The 13,062-nt window shown below is 46.7% G+C and overlaps 1 protein-coding gene across 7 annotated transcripts in view; it reads left to right on the top strand.

Annotated features, from left to right (window-relative positions):
- LOC128688501 (uncharacterized) overlaps positions 1-12,283 on the top strand; it is a 784,466-nt gene extending 772,183 nt beyond the window's left edge. For 2 of the 7 annotated variants that reach the window (XM_070084425.1, XM_070084432.1), the window contains 2 exons: positions 4,035-4,188; positions 11,314-12,283. In XM_070084425.1, coding sequence (XP_069940526.1) covers positions 4,035-4,188; positions 11,314-11,786 — 627 coding nt within the window. In that variant the 3' untranslated portion in view covers positions 11,787-12,283. The remainder of the gene's footprint in view (positions 1-4,034; positions 4,189-11,313) is intronic. The other 5 variants (XM_070084431.1, XM_070084428.1, XM_070084426.1 and 2 more) reach the window with 5 other exon arrangements.
- The last annotated feature ends 779 nt before the right edge of the window (positions 12,284-13,062 follow it).

Below are 13,062 nucleotides of genomic sequence, written 5' to 3'. Positions count from 1 at the left end.
AAGCAAGAAAACAAGGGGAAAAAAAAGCAATTGAAAGCATCATGAAAGTAATCGGAGAAGACGACATGACCCAGCTGGAAAATTTTCGGAGAATAGGGGGGTTTGTAAAAAAAAGAACCCGGCCAGTGAAAGTGACCTTCAAGGCAGAATCGACTCGGAACAGGATACTGTGGGAGAAAGCACGATTAAGGGACATGCCGGAATACAGGAAGGTGTATCTCGACCGCGACAGAACACAAGACGAAAGGCGGAAACTGAGAGAGATGATACAAAGGCGAAAGGAGGAAAGAGAGGGGATGGAGAAGACAGACAGGAGATCCCAGACACAGGAAGAAGATCAAATACAACCTCCCTCACAGCTTCCTATAGAAGCCTCCCAACCAGGTCAACCCCAGTGCAGCCAAACACTCTAAACCAAAACACCCATGTCATATCCAATGCCCCCACCCACTACATTACAAACTCCACCCCCACAGCAACCACCCATAGTTCCTTATCAGGTCTCCCACTTCCCCAACCCCAATACACCTCCCAGACCACAGTCTTAGAAAAGAAGTTGAAGGTATGGTATACAAATGCAGATGGAATAACAAATAAGTATGAGGAGTGGCATGAAAGAATCAAGGAGACATCCCCAGACATAATAGCACTCACAGAAACAAAACTCACCAGAATAATAACAGATTCAATCTTTCCACCCGGATATCAAATCCTCAGGAAAGACAGAGGGAGGAGAGGGGGAGGAGGAGTTGCACTGCTCATTAAAAGCCAGTGGGGTTTTGAGAAAATGGAAGGAATGGATGGCACGGGTGAAAGGGACTACTTAGTAGGAACAATCCAGTCTGAGGGACATAAGGTGATAATTGCAGTAATGTACAACCCACCACAGAACTGCAGGAGACCAAGAGAAGAATACGATGAGAGCAACAGAGCCATGGTCGACACACTAGCCGAGGTGGCCAGGAGAGCACATGTGGGGGGAGCAAAGTTACTAGTTATGGGTGATTTCAATCACAAGGAGATTGACTGGGAAAACCTGGAGCCCCATGGGGGTTCCGAAACATGGAGAGCCAAGATGATGGATGTAGTACTGGAAAACCTCATGCATCAACATGTTAGAGACACTACCAGAGAGAGAGGAGAAGATGAACCAGCAAGACTGGACCTTGTATTCACATTGAGTAGTTCAGACATCGAGGATATCTTGTATGAAAGGCCCCTGGGAGCTAGTGATCATGTGGTTCTGTGCTTCGACTACATAGTTGAGCTCCAAGTGGAGAGAGTAGCAGGAATAGGGTGGGAAAAGCCAAACTACAAAAGGGGGAACTACTCAGGCATGAGGAACTTCCTTCAAAACATTCAGTGGGAGAGGGAACTGACAGGAAAACCAGTACAAGAAATGATGGACTATGTGGCAACAAAATGCAAGGAGGCAGAGGAGAGGTTTGTTCCCAAGGGAAACAGAAATAATGGGAAGAACAGAACGAGTCCTTGGTTCACCCAAAGGTGTAGGGAGGCAAAAACTAGGTGTACTAGAGAATGGAAAAGGTACAGAAGACAGAGAACTCAGGAAAATAAAGAGATTAGCCGAAGAGCCAGAAATGAATATGCACAGATAAGAAGGGAGGCTCAGCGACAATATGAAAATGACATAGCATCGAAAGTCAAGACTGACCCGAAGCTGTTGTACAGCCACATCAGGAGGAAAACAACAGTCAAGGACCAGGTAATCAGACTGAGGAAGGGTGATGGAGAATTCACAAGAAACGACCGAGAGGTATGTCAGGAGCTCAACACGAGATTTAAAGAAGTATTTACAGTGGAAACCAGTAGGACTCCAGGAAATCAGAACAGGGGGGTACACCAGCAAGTGATGGATGAGGTACATATAACCAAGGAGGAAGTGAAGAAGCTGCTATGCGAACTTGACACCTCAAAGGCGGTGGGACCAGACAACATCTCTCCGTGGGTCCTTAAAGAGGGAGCAGAGATATTGTGTGTGCCATTAACAAAGATCTTCAACACATCATTTGAAACTGGGCAACTCCCTGAGGTATGGAAGATGGCAAATGTAGTCCCAATTTTTAAAAAGGGAGACAGACATGAGGCATTAAACTACAGACCTGTATCACTAACGTGTATAGTATGCAAGGTCATGGAGAAGATCATCAGGAGGAGAGTGGTGGAGCACCTGGAAAGAAACAAGTGTATAATTGACAACCAGCATGGCTTCAGGGAAGGAAAATCCTGTGTCACAAACCTACTAGAGTTTTATGACAAGGTGACAGAAGTAAGACAAGAGAGAGAGGGGTGGATCGACTGCATTTTTTTGGACTGCAAAAAGGCCTTCGACACAGTTCCTCACAAGAGGTTACTGAAAAAGCTAGAAGATCAGGCACACATAACAGGAAAGGCACTGCAATGGATCAGAGAATACCTGACAGGGAGGCAACAACGAGTCATGGTACGTGACGAGGTGTCAGAGTGGGCGCTTGTGACAAGCGGGGTTCCACAGGGGTCAGTCCTAGGACCTGTGCTGTTCTTGGTATATGTGAACGACATAACGGAAGGGATAGACTCAGAAGTGTCCTTGTTTGCAGATGATGTGAAGTTAATGAGAAGAATCAAATCGGATGAGGATCAGGCAGGACTACAAAGAGACCTGGACAGGCTACAAGCCTGGTCCAGAAACTGGCTCCTTGAGTTTAACCCTGCCAAATGCAAAGTCATGAAGATTGGGGAAGGGCAAAGAAGACCGCAGACACAATATAGTTTAGATGGCCAAAGACTGCAAACCTCACTCAAGGAAAAAGATCTGGGGGTGAGTATAACACCGAGCATATCTCCTGAGGCGCACATAAATCAGATAACTGCTGCAGCATACGGGCGCCTGGCAAACCTACGGATAGCGTTCCGATACCTCAATAAGGAGTCGTTCAAGACACTGTATACCATTTACGTCAGGCCCATACTGGAGTATGCAGCACCAGTTTGGAATCCACACCTAGTCAAGCACGTCAAGAAATTAGAGAAAGTGCAAAGGTTTGCAACAAGACTAGTCCCAGAGCTACGGGGATTGTCGTACGAAGAAAGGTTGAGGGAAATCGGCCTGACGACACTGGAGGCCAGGAGGGTCAGGGGAGACATGATAACGACATATAAAATACTGCGCAGAATAGACACGGTGGACAAAGACAGGATGTTCCAGAGATGGGACACATACACAAGAGGTCACAATTGGAAGTTGAAGACTCAGATGAATCAAAGGGATGTTAGGAAGTATTTCTTCAGTCATAGAGTAGTCAAGTCGTGGAATAGTCTAGAAAGTGAAGTAGTGGAGGCGGGAACCATACATAGTTTTAAGGCGAGGTATGATAAAGCTCATGGAGCAGGGAGAGAGAGGACCTAGTAGCAATCAGTGAAGAGGCGGGGCCAGGAGCTATGACTCGACCCCTGCAACCACAAATAGGTGAGTACAAATAGGTGAGTACACACACACACACAACACACACACAACACACACACACACACACACAACACACACACAACACACACACAACACACACTCACACACACACTGACAACTAATCACTGTTAACAGAGGGATAAAAAACATTAAGATCTCCAAGATAATTTGCAACATTGTTCTTAGGCTCTTGATACAAGTTGGGGGTTTTTGATCCAAGGAATTGAGGCTTTCCTTCCTCGGATTAAACCTGATAACCTTCTATTGGATATCAATAGAAAAAATACTAATAATAACAATAATAATAGTAACAGCAGCAATATTAATAAATAATAATAATAATAATAATAATAATAATAATAATAATAATAATAATAATAATAATAATTAATAATAATAGCAATAATAATAGTAACAAAATAATAATAATCTTAATAATAGTAACAATAACAACAACAATAATAATACTAAACACTAAAAACAATAATAATAATAATTATTATTGTTATTAAAAATTATCATTAAAATATTTTTCTTCCTACTTCTATTTCTCTGATTTTCACTCCAGCAGGTGCGAAACCACGCTCCTCTGATCCAGCAGACGCTGCCACGCCCGCACGCCCACAGCCACGCCCACACCGGCTACATGAACGGTGAGATGAGTGAGTCTGCCGCTTCTTCTGAAGACCTTAACCCTTCTCAGTGCCACGAGATGTATAGAGGTGAGAGAGAGAGAGAGAGAGAGAGAGAGAGAGAGAGAGAGAGAGAGAGAGAGAGGACGTGAGGGATAATGAAAAATGAAAGAAAGAGAGAGAGCGAGGACGTGAGGGATAATGAAAAATGAAAGAGAGAGAGAGAGAGAGGACGTGAGTGTTAATGAAAAATGAAAGAGAGAGAGGACATGAGGGATAATGAAAAATGAAAGAGAGAGAGAGAGAGAGAGAGAGTCCTTAACCTGTAAACAGCTTGTCAATAAAACTAGGGATCCTTAACCTTGTCAAACCCTGTGTAAGAGAGAGAGAGAGAGAGAGAGAGAGAGAGAGAGAGAGAGAGAGAAAGACAGAGAGACAGAGAAGAGAGGAAGAAAAAAAAAGTGGGTGAAGAGAAACTGTGAATGAGAAGGATAAAATGTGAAAAACAAAATGTGAGTGAGAGAGAAAATGCAAATGAGAAAGAGAATTTAAAGTAGGTGCTTGTGTTTCTGAGTGTTCCCATTCGTATGTGTCCCCGTGTACGCTTGTGTGCGTACAGCATGTCCATGTCCGTGTGCGTGCGTGTGTACACCTAAAACACCAAGGAGAAGTTGTATGTGTGAGAGAACGAAAGTCCGCTTCTAGGCTAAATAAACATGCTATTCCTTTTTGTTATTATTATTATTATTATTATTACTATTATTATTATTATTATTATTATTATTATTATTATTATTATTATTATTATTATTATTACTATTATTGTTTTATTATTATTATTATTATTATTATTATTATTATTATTATTATTATTATTATTATTATTATTATTATTATTATTATTTTTATTGTTTTTATTATTATTATTATTATTATTATTATTATTAATATTATTATTATTATTATTATTATTATTATTATTATTATTATTATTATCATTAAGTCATTGTGGAGGTAAGGGAGAGTAGCTCCAAATCCTCGGTTCAAATAAAGGCTCATTAAGTGTATCGAGGCTTCATATGATCCTTGGCTTTGTACTTTATTGTGTATTGTTTACGTGAGTTTTCTTCTTGTTGAAGGTAAAGAGTAGTGACGAAACGTGAAACATAAATGGGGTGAATAGAAATGGAGTGGATAGAAAATGGGGTGGATAGAAACGGGGTGGATAGACATGGGGTAGATAGAAATGGCACGGATAGAAATGGGGGGAATAGGCAGGTATTAAGGTAGGCAGGGAAAGGGTAATTATTTACTTATGATCACCTGTGCCCCTTTTTTTTTTTTGGCTACAAGATCATTGCCAAGCCTGTGATGTACCTTCTGCAAAGTGCCTTCTGCTTTCATATCTCACCTGCCTCATACACACCCAGTTAACACACGATAGTCCTTAATCTAGACAGAAGTAGACTCAGGCCTTCTCACCAGGAGATAGCCTCGTCGGTTGACCCTTCTACCATCAAAACATTAGTAGCGTCGAGTGGAGGGAGTGTTCACTCTCATGTCTGTTGTAACTCATTATATTTGTATTGAACTACAGATTCACCTTTCTTTTATTTGATGTAATTTGCTTCCCGTTCCCCGTGCGCTGAATGACCCTTAGGAGTTTAGCGCTTCCCTGATATTATAGTAATAATAAAAAAATTAAAGAGTGAATAGGCACAATACCGTAACTGGAACAATATGCAAATAACCCGCACACAGGAGAATGAAACTCATCTGTATATAGTAATAATAACTATAATAATAATAATAATAACTATAATAATAATAATAATAATAAGTACAATAATAATAATTAATAATAATAATAATAGTTTAATGTTTCGGACCCATTTTATGAGTTGGTGGGGTTAGGAAGCCTTCTTTGTTAATTTTAGACCCCAACACCTCACCTAGCTGCTCCACCATCCTCCATCACACGTCCCTCACCTAGCTACTCCACCATCCTCCATCACACGTCCTCACCTAGCTACTCCACCATCCTCCATCACACGCCCTCACCTAGCTACTCCACCATCCTCCATCACACGTCCTCACCTAGCTACTCCACCATCCTCCATCACACATCCCTCACCTAGCTACTCCACCATCCTCCATCACACATCCTCACCTAGCTACTCCACCATCCTCCATCACACGCCCTCACCTAGCTACTCCACCATCCTCCATCACACGTCCCTCACCTAGCTACTCCACCATCCTCCATCACACGTCTCTCACCTAGCTACTCCACCATCCTCCATCACACGTCTCTCACCTAGCTACTCCACCATCCTCCATCATACGTCCCTCACCTAGCTACTCCACCATCCTCCATCACACGCCCTCACCTAGCTACTCCACCATCCTCCATCACACGTCCTCACCTAGCTACTCCACCATCCTCCATCACACGCCCTCACCTAGCTACTCCACCATCCTCCATCACACGTCCTCACCTAGCTACTCCACCATCCTCCATCACACGTCCCTCACCTAGCTACTCCACCATCCTCCATCACACGTCCTCACCTAGCTACTCCACCATCCTCCATCACACGTCCTCACCTAGCTACTCCACCATCCTCCATCACACGTCCCTCACCTAGCTACTCCACCATCCTCCATCACACGCCCTCACCTAGCTACTCCACCATTCTCCATCACACGTCCTCATCTAGGTACTCCAACATCCTCCATCACACGTCCCTCACCTAGCTACTCCACCATCCTCCATCACACGTCCTCACCTAGCTACTCCACCATCCTCCATCACACGTCCTCACCTAGCTACTCCACCATCCTCCATCACACGTCCCTCACCTAGCTACTCCACCATCCTCCATCACACGTCCCTCACCTAGCTACTCCACCATCCTCCATCACACGCCCTCACCTAGCTACTCCACCATCCTCCATCACACGTCCCTCACCTAGCTACTCCACCATCCTCCATCACACGCCCTCACCTAGCTACTCCACCATCCTCCATCACACGCCCTCACCTAGCTACTCCACCATCCTTCATCACACGTCCCTCACCTAGATACTCCACCATCCTCCATCACACGCCCTCACCTAGCTACACCACCATCCTCCATCACACGCCCTCACCTAGCTACTCCACCATCCTCCATCACACGCCCTCACCTAGCTACTCCACCATCCTCCATCACACGCCCTCACCTAGCTACTCCACCATCCTCCATCACACGTCCCTCACCTAGCTACTCCACCATCCTCCATCACACGTCCCTCACCTAGCTACTCCACCATCCTCCATCACACGTCCTCACCTAGCTACTCCACCATCCTCCATCACACGTCCTCACCTAGCTACTCCAATATCCTCCATCACACGCCCTCACCTAGCTACTCCACCATCATCCATCACACGCCCTCACCTAGCTACTCCACCATCCTCCATCACACGTCCTCACCTAGCTACTCCACCATCCTCCATCACACGTCCCTCACCTAGCTACTCCACCACTCTAGCTACTCCACCATCCTCCATCACACGTCCTCACCTAGCTACTCCACCATCCTCCATCACACGTCCTCACCTAGCTACTCCACCATCCTCCATCACACGTCCTCACCTAGCTACTCCACCATCCTCCATCACACGTCCTCACCTAGCTACTCCACCATCCTCCATCACACGTCCTCACCTAGCTACTCCACCATCCTCCATCACACGTCCTCACCTAGCTACTCCACCATCCTCCATCACACGTCCTCACCTAGCTACTCCACTATCCTCCATCACACGTCCTCACCTAGCTACTCCACCATCCTCCATCACACGTCCTCACCTAGCTACTCCACCATCCTCCATCACACGTCCTCACCTAGCTACTCCACCATCCTCCATCACACGTCCTCACCTAGCTACTCCACCATCCTCCATCACACGTCCTCACCTAGCTACTCCACCATCCTCCATCACACGTCCTCACCTAGCTACTCCACTATCCTCCATCACACGTCCTCACCTAGCTACTCCACCATCCTCCATCACACGTCCTCACCTAGCTACTCCACCATCCTCCATCACACGTCCTCACCTAGCTACTCCACCATCCTCCATCACACGTCCTCACCTAGCTACTCCACCATCCTCCATCACACGTCCTCACCTAGCTACTCCACCATCCTCCATCACACGTCCTCACCTAGCTACTCCACCATCCTCCATCACACGTCCTCACCTAGCTACTCCACCATCCTCCATCACACGTCCTCACCTAGCTACTCCACCATCCTCCATCACACGTCCTCACCTAGCTACTCCACCATCCTCCATCACACGCCCTCACCTAGCTACTCCACCATCCTCCATCACACGTCCTCACCTAGCTACTCCACCATCCTCCATCACACGTCCTCACCTAGCTACTCCACCATCCTCCATCACACGTCCTCACCTAGCTACTCCACCATCCTCCATCACACGTCCTCACCTAGCTACTCCACCATCCTCCATCACACGTCCTCACCTAGCTACTCCACCATCCTCCATCACACGTCCTCACCTAGCTACTCCACCATCCTCCATCACACGTCCTCACCTAGCTACTCCACTATCCTCCATCACACGTCCTCACCTAGCTACTCCACCATCCTCCATCACACGTCCTCACCTAGCTACTCCACTATCCTCCATCACACGTCCTCACCTAGCTACTCCACCATCCTCCATCACACGTCCTCACCTAGCTACTCCACTATCCTCCATCACACGTCCTCACCTAGCTACTCCACCATCCTCCATCACACGTCCTCACCTAGCTACTCCACTATCCTCCATCACACGTCCTCACCTAGCTACTCCACCATCCTCCATCACACGTCCTCACCTAGCTACTCCACCACTATCCTCCATCACACGTCCATCACTCACTTAGCTACTCCACCATCCTCCATCACACGTCCTCACCTAGCTACTCCACTATCCTCCATCACACGTCCTCACCTAGCTACTCCACCATCCTCCATCACACGTCCTCACCTAGCTACTCCACCATCATCCATCACACGTCCTCACCTAGCTACTCCACCATCATCCATCACACGCCCTCACCTAGCTACTCCACCATCCTCCATCACACGCCCTCACCTAGCTACTCCACCATCCTCCATCACACGTCCTCACCTAGCTACTCCACCATCCTCCATCACACGTCCTCACCTAGCTACTCCACCGTCCTCCATCACACGTCCTCACCTAGCTACTCCACCATCCTCCATCACACGCCCTCACCTAGCTACTCCACCATCATCCATCACACGTCCTCACCTAGCTACTCCACCATCCTCCATCACACGTCCTCACCTAGCTACTCCACCATCCTCCATCACACGTCCTCACCTAGCTACTCCACCATCCTCCATCACACGTCCTCACATAGCTACTCGACCATCATCCATCACACGTCCCTCACCTAGCTACTCCACCATCATCCATCACACGTCCTCACCTAGCTACTCCACCATCCTCCATCACACGTCCTCACCTAGCTACTCCACCATCCTCCATCACACGTCCTCACCTAGCTACTCCACCATCCTCCATCACACGTCCTCACCTAGCTACTCCACCATCCTCCATCACACGTCCTCACCTAGCTACTCCACCATCATCCATCACACGTCCTCACCTAGATACTCCATCCTCCATCACATCATCCATCACACGTCCTCACCTAGCTACTCCACCATCATCCATCACACGTCCTCACCTAGCTACTCCACCATCCTCCATCACACGTCCTCACCTAGCTACTCCACCATCCTCCATCACACGTCCTCACCTAGCTACTCCACCATCATCCATCACACGTCCTCACCTAGCTACTCCACCATCCTCCATCACACGTCCTCACCTAGCTACTCCACCATCCTCCATCACACGTCCTCACCTAGCTACTCCACCATCATCCATCACACGTCCTCACCTAGCTACTCCACCATCCTCCATCACACGTCCTCACCTAGCTACTCCACCATCCTCCATCACACGTCCTCACCTAGCTACTCCACCATCCTCCATCACACGTCCTCACCTAGCTACTCCACCATCCTCCATCACACGTCCTCACCTAGCTACTCCACCATCCTCCATCACACGTCCTCACCTAGCTACTCCACCATCCTCCATCACACGTCCTCACCTAGCTACTCCACCATCCTCCATCACACGTCCTCACCTAGCTACTCCACCATCCTCCATCACACGTCGTCACCTAGCTACTCCACCATCCTCCATCACACGTCCTCACCTAGCTACTCCACCATCCTCCATCACACGTCCTCACCTAGCTACTCCACCATCCTCCATCACACGTCCTCACCTAGCTACTCATGCTACTTAATAAACATGGCCTTAAGTTTCCTTTTGGAAGTCTGGATTATTTGCAAATTCAAGAGTAGTTTCTTTTCTCTCCCAGTCGAGTATCGTCATATCTTTAATTTCAACTGTGGTTAAAGTCTGCGACATCCACTGTATTCTACTCAGTAAACAAACTCCGAAATGTGTTTTAATTTATAATTTTACTCTGATTTTACTTTGATTCCGTGATTGTCAACATTTTTATATTTTATCTTTGACATCTAGTGTTCATCGGCAACTAAACAAAGTTGGTTTCGCCTTACACTTGTTCACTAATTCTTCTTTTAAGTTTCTTTCCTCCTCCTTCCTTACTTATGTATCTATGCATTTCTAGCTTATTTAAATATCTAATAAGGCCTTAGTTGACACGGTTCCTATACTGGTTTCCTATCCATCTACTGCATTATTCTCAAGCTCTTTCCGTTGACCCATTCAGTTTTTGTTGGGTATGGAGCGAGATGGGTAGGTGGGAAAATGGTTGAGTACAGAACAGCATGCATAAAACACAAACATCAAAGTAGGTTAAGCAAATCACAAATGTCCCAAAAACTGGACTTGAAAACTACCCGATAATGGTTAAGTAAAAGCAGTAGTTGTGGTAGCAGTAGTAGCAACAGTAGCAGCAGCAGCAGCAGCTGTAGCACATAGTATTAGTAGCAGCAGCAGAAGTAGTAATAGGGGTAGTAGTTGTTGTAGATAATACTGTAATAATGGGTACTCATGGTAAAGTATCTACGAGTTACTGACTAATAATACCTTGTACTTGCTTGTATTTGCCACAGAGCCGAACAGCCTTCACCGCACCATCAGTGAGCCCTATTATAACTTCGACGACGATGACTCAGACGGACCAGGGCAGCAGCACCTGCTGATGCTGCAGCAGCAGGCAAAGCAGCAAGAGCAGCTCCTGCAACAGCAGCAACTAAGAGGCAACAGAGCGAGGCTGCCTCCAGTGAGAACCCCATCATATGACAACTCCTACGATACCTCCTCTCTGGTTGGCTTCAGTACGCATTCACTACGAGGTCGTTCGCACCACGCGCGACACGCAACGACCACTTCCGTCGCCGCAGCCATCGCCGCTGCAAGGAAGAACGCGTCGGACAACGCGCTGGATCACGACACGTCGATACTGCCCATCTTCCAGAAACTGCTGAGCGAGAGGCAACGTGGCTATCACGGCCACGCCAGGGACTTCACCATGTCCTCCTGCCCCAACATTACTATCAAGTGTGATATTGTGGAGTACCTATGATCCGGCAGCAGCACTCACCACCTCCACCACCACTACCACCACCACCACCACTATCACCACCTCCACCGCCACTACTACGTCTAGTACCGTCATGATCACTACCCCCAAACACTTCCCCCCCCCCCTCATAATCACTTCTATAACTACCAGCAGTAACCTCCCTTTCTCCCTCTTCCCCTCAACTACCACCACTACCTCCACTACCACCATCACCCCCACCACCACAACCACCACCACCACCTCACCTTTGTACCAATCATCACAACCTATTTTACAATGGACGTTTGTGCTTAAGAAAAGTTTTCTAGTAGCTGTGAACCAATTTCTTGGTATCTCCATAATACACCTCTGTTGCCCACCCTTCACAAACTCACCCAAACCTAAACGTGTGTGTTTGTGTGTGTATGTGTGTGTGAGTGTGTGTGAGTGTGTGTGTGTGTGTGTGTGTGTGTGTGTGTGTGTGTGTGTGTGTGTGTGTGTGTGTGTGTGTGTGTGTGTGTGTGTGTGTGACATAGCTGAAATGTCACGCCGGAAACCCTCAAAGAGGGTCAAAGACAAGTGCTTCAGTGATGATCAACCAAAAAAAAAAAAATAGAAAAAATAGATTCAGTGAGCAATGATGTTTTAGTCAGTGTAAATATTGCATTTATACTAGATTTCTGTAGTAGAGAAATTCTATACTGTTAGTCCAGATACGAAATAGATATTTTCATACAACGTGCTCACTCAAAGTCCTAAAACACTTCTTCTTTCATTGTTTCTGATAGTTGTACTGTTGGCTATTTTTCGATACTTGTGATAAATACGGTGCTGTGTGGTCACCAGTTCGTATCCCTACAAACGATCCGTTTAGTCCACGAATCAAAATCTCTCTGGTTAATATTCACCGTGATTTGTGATTTTCTGCAGACATATTACACCCCCCCTGGCCTGGTCTCAGACCGGGCCGCGGGGGCGTTGACCCCCGGAACTCTCTCCAGGTAAACTCCCCCGGCGCCCCATTCCCATCCACCTCCCCCCAGTTATCCTCTTCCTTTCCCCGATTTTCCTCACTCCCTTTCCTTATACACTGCAACGTCTGCGTGTTGGGAGATCTCCTTATATTCTGATTTCTCCACTCCTCTCGCTTATACCACTTTTAATAAAACCCATTAATCATCTACCCTCTTTGACTTCATCGAAGCTTACGCTACTATCAAGGAGCTTAGGGTCGAGAAGTCACCTGAAAGGGAGAAGTGCAATTGTGGCTTGTGTTTTAGCAAGACTGCAAAGTGGG

This window comes from Cherax quadricarinatus, chromosome 13, assembly GCF_038502225.1.
Source record: "Cherax quadricarinatus isolate ZL_2023a chromosome 13, ASM3850222v1, whole genome shotgun sequence".
Classification (NCBI taxonomy): Eukaryota; Metazoa; Arthropoda; class Malacostraca; order Decapoda; family Parastacidae; genus Cherax; species Cherax quadricarinatus.
This window is presented reverse-complemented; position numbering and strand designations above follow the sequence as displayed.